The 21,281-nt window shown below is 42.9% G+C and overlaps 1 protein-coding gene across 9 annotated transcripts in view; it reads left to right on the forward strand.

Annotated features, from left to right (window-relative positions):
• Positions 1-21,281, forward strand: part of ACMSD (aminocarboxymuconate semialdehyde decarboxylase) — a 59,278-nt gene that overhangs the window by 3,633 nt on the left and 34,364 nt on the right. For 8 of the 9 annotated variants that reach the window (XR_004319795.1, XR_004319793.1, XR_004319796.1 and 5 more), the window contains exons 2-5: positions 2,656-2,701; positions 13,272-13,368; positions 17,633-17,682; positions 19,071-19,307. Coding sequence is in view for 3 of the 9 variants with exons in the window: in XM_014560960.2 (XP_014416446.2) it covers positions 13,284-13,368; positions 17,633-17,682; positions 19,071-19,307 (372 nt within the window). In the remaining 6 variants the exon portion in view is untranslated. The remainder of the gene's footprint in view (positions 1-2,655; positions 2,702-13,271; positions 13,369-17,632; positions 17,683-19,070; positions 19,308-21,281) is intronic. The other variant, XM_032479345.1, reaches the window with a different exon arrangement.

The raw sequence follows: 21,281 nt of genomic DNA on the forward strand, positions 1-21,281 counted from the left end.
ATCATCTCATAGCTTCCACCACTGCCATTACCACCAGCATCCCTACCACCACCATCACCATCACTACTATTGCCACCACCTCCGTGGCCTCCACCACCACTGTCCCCACTGTCCCCATCATCATTGCTGGCTAGCGTCAATAGCTTTCTCTTCATTGTTTCAGTTAATTCCCATAAAAACCTCTGTAATGGCTACTGCTGTTAGCCTCCTTTTACACATAGAAAAACACTGACTTCAAGATGTTAAGTTACTCCAGGAAAGTAACATATCTCGTAAGTGGATTGTTGTGTGTGACAAGACCCCTCTGTTCTGCCTGCCTCTGCCTCTCTGTCCTTCCCCAAATGGAATACTTCTCTAACCCACTAATTTATGGGTTACTATTCCATAGGGAATTAGAAAAAGTAAGAAAGAAAGAGTAAGGAAGGAAAGAAAGAAGGCTGAAAGGAAAGCAGGAAATAAAACCTTTTCTTTTATATCAAAGTAAGATTTCAATGGCAAATTTCCAGTTTGAGAGAGAGTTTAAGTTTAAAGTGTAACTGATTGAGGCCATATTCCATCCCTTCCTCCAACATACCTCTCTGGGCAACTTTATCCCGGGGAAGGGAGAGGAAAAGCACAGGGTACTGAATGCATGAAGGGGGTGGGAGAGGGCTGGCAAAGGAGAAACTGGGTGCAGGGAGGAGAAACTGGGGCCCCTGGTTGACAGGTTCCCTTGCGTGACCAGCCTGCTAAGCCAGGTGCTCCGAAGTCACTTGGGAGGAGGCAGGTAGATTTCCTGGGCTAACATGATTATTTGGAATTAGAACTCAAGAACAGACCTTATGCCCAGGTAGAATAAGACTGGTAAAAAACTCAGCAAATCTTAAGTCTGTTGGGGCACATACCAGTCATGGACACACAAAGACCCTGTCCTGCGGGCCCAGGCCGCCCCTCTCAGTCTGGAGGTGAGAGGGATCTGCCAAGACCTGGCTCCACTAAGACAACTTCTCTGCACCATGACATAAGAACCAGACCGCGGTTACCTGGTCTCATCCAACTACGACAAGTGAGGAGTTGCACTGATACTTCGCTTCATCAGCTCCACCCACAGTGGCTGACAAGAGCTGTTGATGAGCTCTGGACATCACTGTCTCTGGCCTCCACACCCTCCCTTCTCACCTCACACTTTGAGAGCCATTGCTTTGGAGCACAGAAATGCTGAATACTGGAAGAAAATCTCCAATCTGTCTCCAGGCCACCTTTTCAACCACCCTCTCATGACACAACCTGACCCAAGTTGTGCATCAGTGCCCTCCTCCAGGCTCCCAGAGGACTTGGGTGTCGATCAGTCACAGCATGTCCCACACACGACAAGGCTCTTCAATCACCTGCCCATCCCAACCTCACCCTCCCAAGACCGTGCTCCATACATAGCTGTTTTTCAGCCCTCGAAAGACTGGTCAGGGTGGGACCCCCTGAGGGTTTGATGAAGAATGAATAAATAAATGAACAAAACTGAATTTTAAGACCTATAGTTACATGAGTCATATATACCTATGTTTTTAGGCAGAGTCTTTCAAAATTTTTTATTCACAACCCCCAAAAAGAAATATATTTTATATTTGTGAGTCAGTACAAACATGTAGATATATAATGGAAAAAAGAGTTTCATAAAACTAATACTACATGGAAGGCATTCAGATGTATTTGTTCTGTTCTGTTCTGTTCTATTCTATTCTAATTTTATTCTGTTCCATTCCATTCCATTCCATTCCATTCTATTGCTTTATTATCTTAGCTTGGGTTTTCCAAGAAGCAGACCCTGAGACAGGGATTCAAATGCAACTCATTTACTTTGGAAGTGACCCCAGGAAGCACCAGCAGAGAAATGAGGGAAAGCAAGGCAGCCAATGAGAGTGTAGAATGTGTGCTTCACTGCAGAGTCATCCTGCCCGAGGCGGGAGGAATTCAGTGTGTGGAGTTTATATACAAATCCCCCCAGCCATTGGTTGATGGGTTCTTCGGGGGGCAAGAAGAGGGCATCACTAATTTCCTGGTACTTCTGCCCTCCTAGAAGTTCCTAATCAAACTGGCTCCAATGGCAAAAGGGAAACCCTTGGCAAAGATGTGCCAGTAGCTGAAGGAGGGCTGGTGTGCACAGAAGTGCTACAGGGAGGGCATATGGGTGGGACACCAGCAGCACCTGTGACACATATGATTTCATGTTTTTAGAACATCTGGGCCATTAACCACTAAATTTATTTCGTGATCTACTCACGGACTGTCACCCACAGTTTGAAGGGTTAGTGTTCTAAGATAGTCTTTCCTAAAGAGTGTCCTTATGGTCTGTGTACTCCCGGTGGTGCAGAAAGGATTTTAGTACATGAACAAATATTTTTTAATGTTCATCTTCACTTAAAAATCACAACCTGCATCTGGAGAAAACATAAAACTAGCACTTCTATGATACAGGACTTTATTCCTGAAGAAATCTGTTTCAGGAAAAATTAATTGGTTTGAATGTAAATGTTGAATAAGTGATACATGGGCACGGGGAGAAAATGGGAGGGTGTTGCCTGAAAGGAGGGAGCTCAGGCTGCTCTGCCCCAGGGATGCCCTTTACCGCAGTCCTCTCTGCTTTGGTCTTCCAGTCTAACTGTGCTTCTTCCCCTGCAGAGATACTGGGTACGGAGGCTGGGTGCAGCTCCAACACCACAGAGAGGTGAGTTTCTCCCAAAGCCTGAGCGGGCCTCAGACCCATGGACATCTGGGTCTGAGACCTTCTCACGGGTGGGTCTCCTCGGAGCTCAACTCTTCTGCCCTTCAACTGACTTTATAGTAGGCAAGGGAGCAACACTGAGGTTTCTCAAAATTATTAGGAAAACTGTGGATAAACCAAAGAGCGGCATTTAGGAAAATCGAATTGGAAATTGAGAAGTCATTAAGAAATGTCTCTCTCTTTTTTTTTTTTTTCTTCCTTAGAACCAATTTAAGCCTTGCTCTGCCTCAAGGAAGTGATCTGGTCCTTTCCCCAGTTATGACAGTATATTCAGACTGACCAAAAAAATACAACAGTTTAGGTTTGAGCACAAGCTGAGAAATTAAACACTAGAGACAAAGGGGAGAAGCCGCTGTTATTAAAGGCTGAGTTTGGTCAGAGGAAAAAGCAGGAGGAGGAAGGCTTGGGGCAAAGCGTTCTGGAAATGATGAGGCCTGAGAGTGAGCTGCAAGTCTCGGGCTGCACAGGGGTCAGGTCTGACTTTATTTTAAGAGGCATCATGTGCCTTCGTGAAGAACTTGGGGAACCCTCTTGAGCCTCCAGTTGGAGCACAGACACAACTAAGGCAGGTCCCGGAGCACTTGGGGTCTGGGAAGCCCACATGCAGGGGTAATGCAATGCACCGTGAGAAGGTGAGGACAGCTTTTACACAGGGTGCTGGAAGACATAAATTCCTAAGGAATCAAGGGAACAAGAAAGTAAAGACAGGGAGCGAAGGAATGGAGATATTAAATACACAGAAGTCCAGAACTCAAGTGCTTGGCTATGGCTGGTACCAGTATTTCTCAAAGTGTGGTCTGCAGCCCAGCAAGTTCAGCTTCACCTCGGCACTTGGGAGACATGACATTCTTGGGCCTCCCCCTAGACCTATCAAATCAGGAACTCTGAGGATCAGTCCAGCAATCTGTGTTTTGACAAGCCTCCAGGCGATTCTGATGCTCACTCAAGGTTGAAAACCACTGGTTCTATTCATTCACTGACTCACTGATTTTATGGACACGTATTTTGCGCCAGGCCCACCAGTCTAGACACTGGGAAACTCTGATGAACAAGACAAACACACTCCCTGTCCTCATGGTGCTCAAATTTAGGGGGAGACAGACAAATATGATCACTTTAGAGGATGGAAGGAAAAAAGTCTTGTCACAGGGAGTGACTGGGAAGATTCATTTGGGCTCACTGGTCAGGGAGCCAGCTAAGACTTAGAGGAAAAGCCTGGAAGGGTGCCTCTGGCTGAGGGAACAGCAGTTGCAAAGGCCACCATATGAGGAAGAGCTGTGTTCAAGGAACAGAAAGGAGGGCACTTTGGCTGAGATGTAGTGAAAGAGGGAGACGGTAGGAAATGAAACTAGATCACAAAGGAACTTGGAGCACAGGCTAATAAGGAATCCGAATTTTATTCTTAATACAATGCAAATTCTTTGGAGGGTCTTAATGGCTTAAGAAGACCACCTTGTCTGCTCTCTGGAGAATGGAGAGAGGTAGGTAAGAGTGCGGGGAGCAAAGTGGTAGGAAGAAGCCAGAGAGGTAGGCAGAAGTCTCGTCAGACAGGGCCTTGGAGGACGGGCTTAGGCTTTTGTGCTTGATCCTGAAGGCAGTGGGGAACCATTAAAGAGTTTTAAACATCAGAATCTCTCGGGCAGCTCATTCTCACCTTCATCAAAGACTGCCCACTAAGTGCCAGTTTAGATAGACACTGGGATGTACTTCTATGAACAGTGCGAGTTTCTAGCCTGGGACCTCGTGATCTAAGCTGGCCTCAAGTCTCCCCCAAAGAGAAAACAATCTGAATAGAGAGGATTACAAGGTTACTCAGAAGCCCCAGAGATGGGCAGGGATGGGCAGCCTATATTGTTTTTTTCCACTCCATGTCTCAGACTGCACTTTGTAACCTTGATACTGGATTTGAGTGGCCTTCGTTTCATTTTGTTTCTGTATTAAGAGACTGCATAAACGTAACAGCAAATCTCAAAAACAAACAAACAAAAAACCCAAAACAAAAAGAAACCCAAGAAGAAAATATTTCCAGTCAAATCAATCACTCACATTATTTCCAGCAAAACTGGATATAACTGGCAGGCTAAAAAAACCAAACTGTGGCACTCTCCTTTCCTCTGTTTCAAAAACAAAACAAAGCAAACTAAAACAGAACCAAATTGGCATTTTTTCATAATTATTGTGGTCAGGGATCACAGTCACTGGAAAACAACATGCAAATATATACAAATATGAAAGTGAGGCTAAGAGCAGTGAGAAAATCCAGTACTTTGGGATTGGAATTTCTTTTCATTCTCCTATATTCCTTTGGGGAACAAATTTTTCTGTCCCCCATGACTGATTTACCACAGAGATTCCTGTTTTCTGAAAAGTCTTTCCAAAACATTTCTCTGGTCTGTCCTGCTTCGTTCTCTTCTTAACCTTTGGTTTCTCAATGCTTTTGGAATGAATGGAGGGGTATTTATTTGCCATGGTGAAACTTTGTTCACTTGTCCTTTGGTTGAATATTTATAATTCAGTTGAATATTTACAAAAGTCTGCATGGCCTCCTCCCAAGAGCTGTTTGAGTGGGGGCAGGATTGAGTCCTGGTGGCAGGGACACTTGGCAGCACCAAAGGAGGCCGGACACAGGGCTTATTTCAAATCCATGGGTCAGTAGCATCTACTGACCATTGAGTATATCCACTGAGGGTTGTCCAGGCCCCCAAAATCACACACACACACACACACCATTTCCATCACACTTAGCATTTTCTCACATACTATTCTGTGTGATCTTCAGTCATCAGGGTCCTGCTCTCAAAATGATTTCCCTCTCATGGGGGAGCCAGGAAGACACTCAAATGAATAAAGAGCACTACAGACGGTGATAATTTTGTGCTGAGCAAAAGAGACAGTAAATTCAGCAGGGTGGAAAGGCCAAGGCAGGGGGCATTTTATCTGAAGATGAAAAAAATCACAGAATTCTGGCGCTAGGGATCATCTAGTCCAGTGTTTGAGAATGTGGGCTGAAACACAATAGTGAGTCATAATATCAATTCAGTGGGTTAGGACACCTTTAAAAATAAAACAGATTACAAAAGAAAATGGCAGAATGTATTGTTCACGGTCAGAGTAAATGTTGTTTCATGAAACTTTTGTCTCAGTTTGTAATCTGTATTATAAATAGATATATATGGATGTTCTGGGTCACAGTGGGAAATATATTTCTTAATGTGGGGTCATAGCCAAAATCAAGTGAAAGCCATTAATCTAGTCCAATGCCTTCATCTCATGTTTTTATTTTTAAGGTTAATTCTTCCATTACATAAGTAGTATCTAAACAAATTCCCCTTTTAAAATTTAAGTTATTGGAGATAAAGCTTGCCCTTGGATCAGCATTCCTCATCCTCAAAGGTAATTCCTATTAACAGTTGGGTGGGTATATTTCCAGACCTTTTCCTATGATGTTACCTATATATACACGCACCTTTAGAGAGGACACAGTATTATCTAATATGTTTATGTACATATTTAACTAAATCAACCAGGCTCCAACCAGAAAACAAATGGCATAAATTAGAATTCTCTGAAAAGAGTGAATGAAGAGCCTGTTTATAAAGGTGTAGGTGTGTGATGAAGTTGTGGAGGTAGGCAGGGGTTAGACGACACAGGGTCCTAGGCCAGGTGAAGGAGTTTGGATTTCACCTTCAGGGCAATGGGAACCCGTTAAGTGGGCAGGTGGCAAGATCTGATTTAGGGTTTTAAAAGTTTACTCTGGCTGCTCCGAGGAGACTGGGTTGCAGGGAAGCAAGAGTGAAAGCAGAAAGAAATCAGGCTGGAGGCTGGAGCAGTCAGTCGTTCAGGGCAGAGAGGCTGGGGTAGGGCTGGAGCCTGTGGAGATGGAGAGACGTGGACCAGTGCCGGTCCTGTTCTGGAGACAATTAATGGTGTTGGGAAAAGGATGGGACGGTGACATATCAAGCAGAGGAAAGTGAAAAAATGATGTGGTCTCAGAGCGATGAGAAAGATAATGCCGACATCAAGGACAGAAGCAGCCCAGCCAGGGGAACAAGCAGATGTGAGGGAGAGACAAGCAATGGGTTGGTCGAGTGAACAGAGTCTGAGGTGCCTGTATCAGAGCCTCCCATGGAGCTGTCCTTCAGAACCTCGATGTGAGAGTTGGAGTGATTACAGAGGCTGCTTCCTGGCGACAGCGTCTGGACCATTTCTGCCACCTTTGCACCTCAAGCCCAACCAGCATGGCAGCTTGTGTGACCTAGAGGGAGAGCCTGAGTGGGCACTGAGGGCAGGGGAAGGAGAATGGAAATCTGATGATGAAATACTGAGTTTTAAAATACATTTTTTTTGACAAAATTACAGAGATGGAGAACAGACTCGTGGTTGCCAGTGGTTAGGAACTGGGTCAGAGGATATAGAGAGAGAAGGAGATGGGTGTGACTATAAGAGAATAGCAAGGAGGGTATCTGTGGTGATGGAGCAGTTCTGTCTCTTGAATACGGAGTTGGTATACAAGTCTACACATAATACAATCACATAGAACTTTAGACACACACACGTGCATATAAAACTGGCAAAATCTGAGTAAGATTTGTGGATTGTACCAATGACAATTTCTGGTTTTGTTTTAGTTATTAAGACGTTATCATTGTGGGAAATGGGGTGAAGAGTACATGGGATTTATTCGTACTTCTTTCTAAACTTACGATGAATCTATACTTATTTCAAAACAAAACGATATAAAAGAATAAATAAAATAAATTTTTAATGATATACACAGTACCAGACTTTGAAATACCAGCCATATTTGAACTTACTGGCAGACACCATCAGAACTAGAACTTAAGAATCAGAAGCGTCACAGGTGCAGTTCTTTGGGAGTCAGACTCTGAGACAGGGATGAGCACACAGAAGGTCCAACTAGGAAGTGCTCTTTGAATGGACACCAGTGGAAGGGAAAAGGAGGAAGCAGGATGGAAAAGGGGACAATGCTGAGCTGTGATGCAATCTCAATGGAGGCCTCAGCTGACCCTACAAAGAAGCTCTAACGCTAACCTTCAGAGTTGTCCCAGGTTGGGGGGCCAGGGGCCAAGGAGAGAAGCCCTTACACCTCCATGTCAATCAGTCATGGGAGTGGACTGTCCTGGAAAGGAGGCAGGACTTTAAGGGAATTGGCTCTTCAACTAAGGCAGTCTTCCTATCTCCCCATGGGGGCTGAGAGCTGGCAGCTGTCTGCCAGCAACGCTCTCAGAAGTTGGGAGAATACATCCTCCTTTCTTGAAGGGAGATCTTGGTGGCACATCTTGCAAAGGACCTTAGACATTAATTTTTTTAGGCTCTCACTTTATTTTTTTTTATTTTAATTTTTTTTCAACTCAAGAATTTTGATGTATCTTTCTCTTCTTTTTTTAAATTGAAGTATAGTTGATTACACCATGTAATTTCTGGTATATAGCATAATGATTCGTATATATATATATTCCTTTTCATATTCTTTTTCATTCTACATTATTACAAGGTATTGAATATAATTCACTGTGCTATATAGTAGGACCTTGTTGTTTACCTATTTTATATACAGTAGTTAGTATCTGCAAATCCCAAGCTTCCAATTTATCCTTCCCCACTCCCCTTCCTGCCTGGTAATCATAAGTTTGTTTTCTGTGTCTGTGAGTCTGTCTCTGTTTTGTAAATAAGTTCATTTGTGTCCTCTTTTTTTGTTTGTTTGTTTTAGATTCACACATGTAAGTGATATCATATGGTATTTTTCTTTTCTTTTTCTTTCTGGCTTACTTCACTTAATATGATGATCTCCAGGTCCATCTATATTGCTGGAAATGGCATTATTTTACTCTTTTTTATGGCTGAGTAGTACTCCATTGTGTGTATATCTATATCTGTATCTATATATCTATATCTATATCTATATCTATATCTATATCTATATCTATATCTATATCTTTATCTATCACAACTTAGGCCCTCATTTTATAATTAGGACCTGATACCCTAGGAGGGTAAGTGGTTTACACATAGGGTCCAGGTCCCCTGACCACGGCAGGATCATAATTTCCACTACACCATGCTGTTTTGACTTAAAAAACATTAGAGGTATATTTGAAATGAATTATCTGGGTGGCCATGAATGGTTAGGGAATTCTTAAAAAAAAAAAAAAAACTTGGTTTTCTTTTGAGATTTTAGAAGAAAACAATTTGTTTTGGGGTTGAATAATTTAGAGCATCTTACTCCAGTTACTTGATTATAAGTTTAGTTTAAGATCTTGGTTGATACTGGGGTCAACATTAAAAACAGAACCTTAAGAGACTCCCCAGTCCTTCCCCCAGCAGCAAGTGCTGACTTCTGAGGCACATTTATATCCTTGGAGGGATCCTGGGTTCCTAAAAATAATGTGAGAGGAATCAAGAACTGATTCTCTACAATAACTGTCAACATTCTGGTTGAAAAACAATGAGAATTGGGAATCTGTCACGGGGACACAGCTTCTCTGTGGTAATTTTCACTCAGAAAGAGGTCCACAGTTGCTGTCATTCATTTGCCTTACGTGGATCCAGCATAAAGGGCATGGAAAGAGAAGTTTAGTAAGTCTGACTCTCCTGCAAGGTCATGAGGGCAATCTCCACAAAAGACTGGACTCCTTAGGAAATCATGGTAATTAACACTTCCCAACTAAATAGACACCAATTACCAAATGTCAGCCTGGTGGGGTAGAAAACGGCTTCTTAAACCTGAGTTCTTTTCCCAGTTCTATACCAACTAAGTACTCTATATCAGCTAAGCTCTATACCACTGTATCTTACGGACTCAATGGTAAATGCAAGAGTTGAACTAAATGATCCATGTCTGCTTTAACACATTCTGCTCTGTCTGAAACCCAAACTTACTTGTGCACCTCCCAGAGAAACCTAATTTCCTCCTTTTCCATTAATAATATATGGTTTAAAAAAATCTGCCCATTAATTCATTGGGCATGCGCTCTGGGCTGTACTAAGTTTTCTACAAACATTCTACTATTGAATCTTCTGTATCACTCAGGGTTCTCAGTTGCAAACAACAGAATGCACTCTAGCTAGGTTAACTAGAAAGTCAGCTCAAGACTTTCTGCGAGGGTTGATCAAGCTCAGAGGCTGTGCTAATAGATACAATGCCCAATCGTACCTGGGGGACTGCTCTGGTCACAGACAAGAAGCTTATGCTGATGGTACTGAGACTGGGAAACCAAAGCATTGCAGCTTCTGCTCCAGCTATGACTGACACCTCAGCCAACACTCTTGATAAAAAGTGGATTCTGCATGGTCCCTGCCTCCTCACTGTGCTTCCAAATCCAAGTCACACCCGGGGGGTCCTGACTGACAGAGCCTAGAGCACACGCCAGTGCCCTCGCTATGAGGGAGGCTGGGTAAGTGAATTTTGGATTCCGCCTCAGGAAGGGGGAATCATAATGTGAAAATGTCTTCATACAGAGGAAGTATTCCAAGGATGCTGGGTGGCTACAAGCGTGACAAATAAAACGACCCACATTTTACACTTAGAAAAAGTGAGGTTTAAACTCAGAGGGCTGTAACTTAGCCAGTTATACTGCTAGTAAGTAATAAGATTTAAACCCAGGTCTGTTGAAATGCAAAGACCATGTTCCTTGGCACTCCTGCTATATTGGGTGTTTTATGGTAATTAAGCTTTCTAATTAAGGAGCAAAAGAAAAATAAAACTTCGAATCTACTGAATGAAAGTCTGTTTCTCAACTTGTTCTCTTTTGCCATCACCCCTCTCTACTCCCTTCTTTGCCAAATAAAAAGACTGTTCCTATATCTTATTTGTGCAATCTGTCAGGACTTTCGCTTGCAAACCACAGAAACCAACAGTGGTTAGTTTAAGCAGAAAAGGGATTTGTTGAAAGTATTTTAAGACCCTCGAGAATTACAAAATGCCAAGGGAACCACACTCATAAACTGTACAGGAACAAAGGGAAACCAGGGGATTGAAGCCACAGCCAAGGCTACGCCACAGGAACAGCCTGGTTAGAACACTGCCACCAGCACCACTGCCAATGGACAGAGCACATGGTCACAGCCAGAATCAAAACTGGCAGAATGAACTCAACTGTTTCTGTCTTTCTGCATCACTTGGTTTTGATTCAAAACCAAGCATTGATGGGCCAAGTTTGCGGCAAGGAGAGCAAGTATTGGGGTTTTAGCAGAGGGAGGCTGGGCCCTGCCTCTGCCAAGACTCTTGCAGGAGATTCCCCAACCCAGGAAGGTGGTTCAGATGCTGTCATGGTCAGCAAAGAATCAGAACTGAGGCAAATCAGTCCTGAGGTCCTGAGCTCAGAGACTCAGCTCTTGTTGGGGAGAGACACCTGTCACAGTTACACAAGTCACTTGCTTGCTGACCTGTTCCTCAGTCTGTGAGCAATGAAAACATGGATCTGAGGTCTTCCTCCTGCCTGGGCGATACAAACAGGCTGCTGCACTTGAAGGTGAAAAGTGGTTGGCCTTCCTCATGAAGGAGACCATGGGTCAGAAGGATGAAGAAGGAGGCTGTGGCAAGGCCTGAGTGCAAGTCATGATCAAGCTAAGAGGAAGAGGAGGAGGGCAGAGGACTCCAACAAGCAGAGCTCAAGCCTTTGACCACCACATGCCCACTTGGTCATCATACAAGACCCAAGGGCAATCTTGAGACCCCGAAGCACCACCAGAAGTGGTATGCCCTCAAAACAGGGGACTGTCAGGAGACAGCCCGGTCCCTAATTAGCCACACATCATTAAAAACTAACACTAAGAATAACTAACACTAAACATGTGTCAGACACTGAACTAAGCGCTTTATATAGCTTATCCCATTTTGTGCTCACGAGATTCTTTAAAGGTAAGTCATATTTTTTTAAAGTAAGTCATACTAATTATCCCTATTTTTAAAATGAGACAAACCTCAGAAGCTTCTACACAGAACAGCAAGCAGGACAGAGCCTGAGACTCCACAGATATTTGATGTCGCAAGGCAGAAGAAAGCACCAAGCTGGCTGGGATGAGTCAGAACTAATCTGTGCCACCTGTCAAAATGATTTAAAGGAAGTGGCCATCATCGAATGTGACTTGACTTCTGTCCCACCTGTACTGTTCTCTGGGCCCAAAGAAGTCCAAGTCCGATTTACAAGGGCCGTATATGCTAGCTGATACGCTGGAAGTGATACCTCCTCATGGAGCTGAAGAGGCTACAATGAAGACAGGGTGACAGAAGAACCAAGAATCTTCTCTCCTCTCTAAAGCAACAGCTGACATGTCACTCCAAATAGGTTTGGTCAAGACAAGAACGCTTTGTCCTGGTTCTGCCAAATTCTCCAAGAGATCCGAGGCATCCAGCATGGAAACTTCAAATTTAAGTGACAGAGAAAGGAAGACATTCAAATGTTCCAAATTCAACATCACTAAAGAGCATAATGGTAATAATAACCCTGGTTTATAGAACCTCTGCTCAGACAACTCAAGTATTCTGACCTTTGTCTCCACGGATGGGAATCTGTGCATGAATTTCTTCATTTTCTCAGTCTCTCCAATCTCCATGCTTCTGACCTAACTTTTTGGTAGCAGTTTATGAACTTCTCTTTTTTCCTCGACTATATATCCTTGAAGCCTTACATCAGTCAGAGAAAGTATCTTGTCCACCTGAGGTGCTAGATAAATATTTGTTTTATAAATTGGAAAAAAAAAAAAAAAAGAGCAAACTAAGGCTCAGAGATGTTGCTTAACTTGCTCATGGCCACACAGTAAGTGATAGAATAAGGATTTGAACCTGAACAGTCTGGTTTCAGGTACCTGGATCAGAACTTTTTCCTTTTCTCTAGGAATTAGCAACAGAAGGCTCAATTTAGAGGCCACTGCCATACTTTGTACAGCCATTTAGTTTGCACCCCCTGCACTGAGTATTAAAAGGTAGTGTACACAGGCAAGCATGATGCCTGGTGGAAGTCAGCAGCCCAGCACCAAATTCTGTGTGTGCTGCTACACTGATTCACTGCACTGCCTGCCTCCTCCTGCAGGTGTTGACATTAATGAGTCCTGCTCTGCTAGACATAATATTTACTCTCACTATCCAACTGTTGCTTCTCTATAAAACAAGAGGATTGGACAAGATGGTCTATCTCAGAGGTCCTTTCCAGTTCTAGAATGTTATGAACCTAGAGTTTTCCAGATGCTGGGCCAGCCTCTCAGGTCTTAGAAAGCGGTTCAGATTGACAAGGTGACCGGTCATCTCAGTTGTACAGTCCCAAAGGCCATGACCATGACCTTGTTCTCTTTGTGTCCAGCCACTGACACCCACAGAGCACACCCCTTCAAATCCAAGCCAATATTAAGGCATGAGGACTAAAAGTTGAGTTCTTCGAGGATTAAGTAAAAACCCCTAAAAAGGTTGGGGAGAACCACATTCTAAAGCATACAAGGAAGGATTAACCTAAGTAAGCTTAGGCCATCTTTCACTGATGTGAGTTTTCTGTCCTAGGGAGAAGCAAAGATGCTAAAGGATGGAAAGGTCTTTAGAGTGGTCAAAGAGAACTGCTGGAATCCAGAAGTCCGTCTTAGAGAAATGGACCAAACAGGTACTTACGATGGAAAATTCTACCAATATTTGCATCTGATGTAAGAGCCATGTCTGCCTCTAAAGTCCACATTACGTGATTTAGGTGATGCCAACTGCGGATCCCCTCTTCTCCACCAGACCAGGCTGTTCTAGCTTCACTGGGGAAGGGACGGCACCTTCCACTACAATGTTTTTAGAGTATGGTTGCAAAATTTTTTGAAATTAGATATACCCTGTTTTAAAGTAGAATTCTATATCACCAAAAAGATGAAAGTGGTATTTTATTACTTAAAAAATTTAAGTTCAAATGCACAGTATTTACTTGTTACAGAGCCAATTAAAACAGTAAAAATCAGAATTCACAGATTAAGGATGCCAATCGCCTGCTTAGTCAGATTCAGGATCCAATGTCTTCTGTAGTTTGTTTCAGTTCACAGTACACAGAACGTCCCCACTGACACATCAGGGGTGGAAATGGGACCAGTCTACCAAAAAAGTTAATTGTGTAATCTCAGAACACTCTACAATAAAATCAATCCAGAAATATGAAAGAAGGGAGTTAGGAAATTTTCCTAACTGAATCACAAACAGTTTCTAAGAACAGCTCGCATATCCTGTATTTAAGAATTAAACAAGTCCCTACAACTTAAAAGAATTTGAAAGAATCTAAAGCATGGTATGACAGCTACATTGTGCTTTCACTTGTTACTGCCTGGTGGGCTGTGCCACCGAGAAATGCATGCTCCAACAAGAGCATCCCAGCCCTCTGGACACGCGTGAGCCCTGCCCAGGGACTGTGATGCAGAATCCTTACCACAACACTGTCAGGTCTACATTTTGACATCAGTGGTCTAAGTTGAAAACCAGAACACAAACAATTTGTACACACAAATAAAAGAGCCCCTGAGAACTGCCACCTTCCTAACCAATGACAAATGGAGAAGCAGTTCAAAGACACACACAGAGAGATGCCTGAAGAATTTTATTCCAAGGTCTGCACAAAACGAGTTAACCTATCAGCCCCAAATGAGGAGGCGGTCTTTGGCATGTTAGAATTTGGTATAGATACTTGAGGCCAGATATTGCTTTATAGATCTCTTTCATAATTAAAAGGAAATCTAAACTGACGATCTCTAGGTCCATCCATGTTGCTGCAAATGGCATTATTTTATTCTTTTTTATGGCTGAGTAGAGATCATCATTCTAAGTGAAGTAAGCCAGAAAGAGAAAGATAAATATCATACAATCATTCATAAATGTAATCTAAAAAAGAAAGAAAGAAAGAGGACACTAAGGAACTACAAAACAGAAACAGACCCACAGACATAGCAAACAATTTTAATAGTTACTAGAGGGGAAGGGGGCGGGAAGGGATAAATTTGGGAGTTTGAGATTTGCAAATGTTAGCCACTATATATAAAAACAGATTTAAAAAACAAATTTCTTCTGTATAGCACAGGGAACTATATTCAGTATCTTCTAATAACCTTTAATGAAAAAGAATATGAAAATGAATATATGCATATATATGCATGACTGAGACATTGTGCTGTACACCAGAAATTGACACACTGTAACTGACTATACTTCCATTTTTAAAAAAGTATATCTAAATTGCATTCAGACTGAACTTTGTGAAAAGCCTGAAGCCCCTCTGTAGATCATACACATCCCTGTTCTAGAATGGGGGAGGGAGGGGCATTAGAGAGAGAAAAAGCTTCCAAGAACTATAACAAAGACCAAGGTTTTACTGTAAATGAAGTAAAAGTGAAGCACGAGCAGGTCCCACATCTCAAAGAGAAAACTAGTAGAAACGAGGCTTGGATGACTGGTGACAGAAACATTGCTCACAACTGCAGTTTAGATCAAGAGTATCCCCTCTGGTTTTAGTTGTGCATTTCATTCCATGGCTACCCATGAGAAAGCAGTCATGTCTAACCCTTGCTTGAGCATTTACTTTGTGCCAGGCACTGTGCTCAGCACCTGACACATATTAACTCAATTCCTATGACAACCATAGGAGGTGGCATCTATTATCAGGCCCATTTTACAGATGAATAAACTGAGGAACAGAGGTTAAGCAATTTGCCCAAGATCACGCAACTTGTAGGGGGCAAAGCCAGGATTTGAACCCAGGCAGTCTGGTCCCTAGGACTTACTTAACAAGTGCATCTGATTGCTGCTGCGGAGGTAAGAAAATAAAATGATGAAGGCACAATACAGAAGATTCCAGCAAGCCATACCATGCTGTCTTCACAGGAAGAAAAATATAATTGGCAGCCCCGGGTTACTTTATCACCTCTCTATGTGGCAGGCACCTGAGTTGTACCTATTGTCACCTGAGAGGTGCAAGGAGGTGAAATGACTTGCTCAGGACCACAGAGCAGTAAATGGTAGAGCTAGGATCATCCTAGAGCTGTCTCTCTCATTCCATCACTTTCCCCGAAGGAGCTTTGTTCCCAAGCCTCCCTCAGGATAAGAATTGCCTGGGATGCTTATAAAAAGTTTTTTTCAGGCCCCATCCACTGAATCAGATTTTCCAAAGGAGGGCCTAGGAATTAGTTTTTACAATGTTCATTTCCCTCTGCCCCCACCCCCGCCCAGTTTACTCAACAGGTAAGTTCAAGGAACCTCATGCTACACTGTTGAATAGATATTAAAAAAAATAAAGCTCTAATTGGATTAGACTTGTTTCCTCCCCTTTCAAATTCCCAGAGACCAAAGAACATGTAGCCTAATCAACCAACACACAAATAATGCAATTTGCTATGTTAATAAGAAATAAGGTGACAAATGGCCCCTGGAGTGTAGAGAAGGAGCAGGGCTGGACAGGAGACTCATCCCACCCCTTGCAAGCCATGCGACCTCAAAGGTAACCTATAAAATGGAGAAACCAAATAAAGTAATGTAAGCAAAAGCATTTGTGTAAGATGTAAAGATTCTACAATTGAAAGGGACTTAATCTCTTTTATACTGATCAATGAACATAAATAATACCCTGTGATGATGTTTAACAATGCTCTAATCAAAAGTTGTAGTCTCTAGTTTTCACTAAACACTGATTTATTCTTTCATTTACTGGGTATGTTCAACATGCCAGGCGCTGCTCTGGACACTAGGGGTAGGACATGGACAGATAGGCTCATGAGGTGTGTACGTTCAAGTAGGGGAAGGCACAGTAGAAACAACAAAACACAGTAACACCAGACTGTACTAAGTATCAGAAAATGAAAGGAACAGAACAATGGGAGAGAGAGGGGACAGAGTCAGGGAAGGCCTCTCTGAGGAGGTGACATTTGAACTGTGACCATAGGGCGAAAAGAAGCCCATCCTGTGATGAGCCAAAATAACATTCCAGGCAGGTGGAACAGCCATGCAAAGAACTGGCAGGAGGCCAATGAAGCACAATGAGAGCCCTGGGAGAGATTGTGGGGGGCCTTAGAGGCAAAGTTCATGTTTCAGTTCTACTGTAAGTGTGATGAAAAGTCCTTTGAAGTTTTGAGCAAGGAAGAGACTCAATCCAAGTTTTGACACTTACTCTGGTTTCCAAGTGGGGAACAAACTTTAAGAGGACAAGAGTGGTGGCAGGAGACCAGCTCAGAGCCTTCTGCCATGGTCCATGTAGGAAATGCTGGTGGCTCGGACCAGGTAGTGGCAGGGGATGGGAGAGGTGAGTGGGTGAAAGGAAGTGGAGTAGAGCTAACAGGACTTGCTGGTGGGTTGGATGTGGGTACGAGGGAAAGAGGAGCCACCCTTGGATTGGCAGCATCGCTCCTGATACCTGATAACTCCAGGAGTGTGAAGATAAGAGATTCTAGGCATCCTGGACACTGGATTCTGGAGCCACACCCAGGGTCTTGTTCTGGGCATACCAGACAGTGGGACTCCACCCAGGCTCACTTAGGAGATGAATTAAAGGGGCCAGGAAAGTAACTGAGAAATACACTCAGTCACATATGATCTAAGATGAAAAGCCCTTAAAAAATGGATGGGGAAATGTCTTGTTTAAGCAAAACTTCACAGGAAGAAGGGTTGAAACAACCCTTGAAAAATGAATTTTTAGTCTTTCTCGAGTGAGCACATTTCTGTCAAGCCATTACTCCTCCCCTTAGAACTGAGGCTGAGGGATGAGGAGGCCCAGGACAGAGACCCTGAGAGAAGGGGGACAGGGAGAGCAGGAGGAAGGCAGGATGGAGACTTGCTGGGCTCCTCGGTCCTGGGAAATGCAGAAGGAGCACCTGGGCCCTTGTTCTCATTAGCTTTGCCTTTGTGTCTGTGTCTAGGAGTGACCGTGCAAGCCCTGTCCACGGTTCCCGTCATGTTTAGCTACTGGGTGAGTGTGACACCTCAATCCATCTCCTTGGTGGGCAAAGGCTCACGTCCAGCTCCCTAGCAAGTAGACAGATGACCAAGTCTTGATGTTGCCCCCCAACTCTCCTCCCCTTTAGAGATTAGCAGGGTCCTCAGCTTCTCACACTGCACCGTTCCCTCCCAGGCCTGTCTTCCTCCTCCCATTCTTGCTCTAGACGTGCATGCTCTAGTATGGTAGCCAGTAGTTGCATGTTGCTATGGAACTCGCACTGTATTTCCATTGGACAGTTCCAGACTCAACCTTAATCTCCACCAGAACATACCTGTCTGCTGACTCATTCCTGCAGTGCCTGGCTCAGTAACTGACAAACTAGTTTATTCTAAAGTGATGAAGATTTTGAGGTGGTGGAAGTGATGATAATGGCCTGATATGTTACCTCTCAATGGAAATATACAATTCAAAACAGGATTCCTGCAGTTAGATGCCTTTCCCCAAATGATTAAGTCTCGCGTGCTAAAAGTTTCAGGCATGACTGCAAGTCTGTGGAAGGACATTTTTGGACATAGTTGGGAGGGCGCTAAGCATCTGCTCCACCAAATAAATATTCACATGTTGTGATTTAAGGAGCAATGGAAATACCACCTGCTCACAAATACTTCCTCCATCTGTGCTCGTAATTCCAGTATTAGTAATTCAGTCCTTATCTGTTCCTATGATGAAATTCACTATTTAAAATAAAAATACTCTAAGACCTCAAGATACCTGAATTTACCAGACTGGGTACTATTCTGACTGGACAACTGGGATTGCAGGAGAGTGCCAAACTCCTAGTAGCAGGGAAGGGTGCTATTGAAAGGAAAGGCAGCAATGAAGAGGGGAGAGTTGGGGGAACAGAAAGCAAACTTTATTCACATCAGCATTTTGCTAAGGTCACTGTTAACAGGAAGGACAGGGAGGAGGACAGACAGGAATGGGAGATGTCCATGAGTAGCCCAGCATTCCATGAGGAGGCATGACAAGGAGGTGCCCTGATGTCCAGCACTCGCCAGGCCCAGCTCCTTTGTTGGGGGAGCTGGGGTGCCTAGGTGTGCAGCCCTGCAGGCTCCTGTCTGCAGTTAAGAGAGGTGGCCCGTCTTCATCCCATATTTAGTGTAGGATGCCAAGCCCTTCTGATCATAGCCTCAGGTTTTCTAATTAATCAGCAATATGCTAGCAGTTTTCTTTGCCTTGGCAATGATTGACTCTGGGTCTCCTGTGGCCAAGTGCCTATCTCAGCTGTGCCTCAGCATTCTAAGAGGTAAAGCCATTGACAGTAACAAATGATTGAGCCCAGAGGAGGTGCTGATCAGAGTAATTATCTACAGAAGTAGGTTTTGAACGATGTGGTTTCCCTTACCTGTCTCCACTAGGCCAAACCTCAGGACACTTTAGACCTGTGCCAGTTTCTAAACAATGACCTAGCTGCCACCACTGCAAGCCACCCCAGGAGGTTTGTGGGTCTGGGGACATTGCCCATGCAGGCCCCTGAGCTGGCAGTCAAGGAGATGGAGCGCTGTGTGAAGGAACTGGGCTTTCCCGGGGTTCAGATCGGTTCCCATATCAACGAGTGGGACCTGAACACGCAGGAACTCTACCCAGTCTACGCAGTAAGTATGTGGCGCTCGCTCAGCCAATGGCGGAGTAGGGCTGGGTACTGCGCTCGGTGTCCCTGGGCAGGAGAGATGTCTGGTGACATGCAAGATGTAAGGAGAAATGTGGAAATAGCTACCCAAAATGAGGGGGTCATCCTACTAGAAAGCAGACAAGTAGAAATGCTTTCCTGGCCAGCCCTGAGTTAACCCAGTGAAATCTCTCCTCTTTCTAGCACCCTTGCTTCCCTTTTAAACTTTCATTTGGAAGCCAAAATACTACCCTCATCACAGCCACTGTGTGAAAGAATCAGGTTAATGACACACAAAAAGAAAGTATTTATTTTTGCTTTGGAAAAGAATTATTATCATTTTTCAAAATTATAAAGTAATTTTGAAGAAACTGGGAAAAATTCAGAAAAGCATATGGAAGATAACAACAATACAAAAAGAGATAACCAACAAGGACGTACTGCATAGCCCAGGGAATTTTACCCAGTATCTTGTAATAACCTATAATGGAATATAATCAGCAAAAAACAAATTGACTCACTATGCTGTGTGCCTGAAATTAACCCAGTGCTGTGAGTCAACTATACTTCAATTAAATGAATGAATAAATAAATAGGACAACCACCCCATAATTCTGCCACCCAAAGATGAATAACCAGTGTTATAATACATTTCATTTGTCTTTTTATTTGCAGATATCTGCATAGATTTATATTTTAATGAAATTTGGATCCTATTATATATGTGATTTTGTATCCTAATAGAGAATTTCCAATCTAAATGAAAATTCTCTTAATGCATGATTTTGAAATAACTGCGTCATATTCCAGTACATGGATATGTTTTGATTTATTTAACCAGCTCTCAATTAAGATACTTTTTAAGCCATATATTTTTAAAATGTAGTATAATAAAAATACATAACAAAAATAATGTCATCAAAATGTTATTTGATGAAACTAGATGGTGAGTATATGGAAGTTCGTTGTACTACTGTTTACAACTTTCTATATTTGAAATATTGCATAATAACATATATTTTCAAAAACTCAATGCCAAATACTTCTGAAATATCCAACAGAAGTGTCCACAGCCCATGGTTCTCTCCACCAGTTTTCCTCTACCTTCTGTTCTTTTGCTCATAAATCTGCTTTCCTTAGTTCCACAATTAAAGACACACAATTCTTTATTCAATTGCATTTTTTAAAAAAAATTTGCTTCCCTCTCAGAATTATAATAGTATCATTTTCTGTTATTTTCATTGTAAATGCAAAATCTTCAATAATGAATTAAACAGATGTTGGTGGACTCATCAGGCACTGCAATCACTGACCATTTATTCATTTAATATTTATTGAGCTCTGACTACATGCAGAATGTTTTCCATTTTTGTACCTACGGACACTGCCCAGCAGTTGGAGGACTTCCTGTTAAATTGCCTCCTAATGAACTGAAAGATTTAATGTCCCTCTAAATATCAAACTCCCAGATTATTGGCTGCAGTGAACTGATCCAGTGAATGTTTTTTAGAAGCTTTAATAAATCGGAAAGAGGTTTACTTACTTGTGCACCCAAATTGTTTTAGCACAGTATGAGCAAACCTTCAGCTTGCTCATTTTACTAGTCATTTTACTATTCATTGAAATTGGGTTTATGAATTACTTAGGGGCTCAGAATCCAACAGCAGTCAGTTGGGGTCCAAGTGGGTATTTTCGTTTATGTGACTAGGTCAATCAATCATTCTAACTAGGCTGTTTTGGAGGCTGCTAGTCTCTGTGGGGATTCAGGAGAGCATCCCAGCCCCATTTGACTTGTGATGTCCTGGGGTTGATAGCACATTTGTTGGGTTAGCAAGACTTGCCAGCCTTACCACTATCTAACTTGCGTCAGTAACGTGCTGAAACAAATGGAAGGAGTTTCCGTGAGCCAACTTGGCTTTGTCATTTCAAGGTGAGCCCGAGCTCCAGGACACCTAATTGT

This window comes from Camelus ferus, chromosome 5 (genome assembly GCF_009834535.1).
Source record: "Camelus ferus isolate YT-003-E chromosome 5, BCGSAC_Cfer_1.0, whole genome shotgun sequence".
NCBI classification, from domain to species: domain Eukaryota; kingdom Metazoa; phylum Chordata; class Mammalia; order Artiodactyla; family Camelidae; genus Camelus; species Camelus ferus.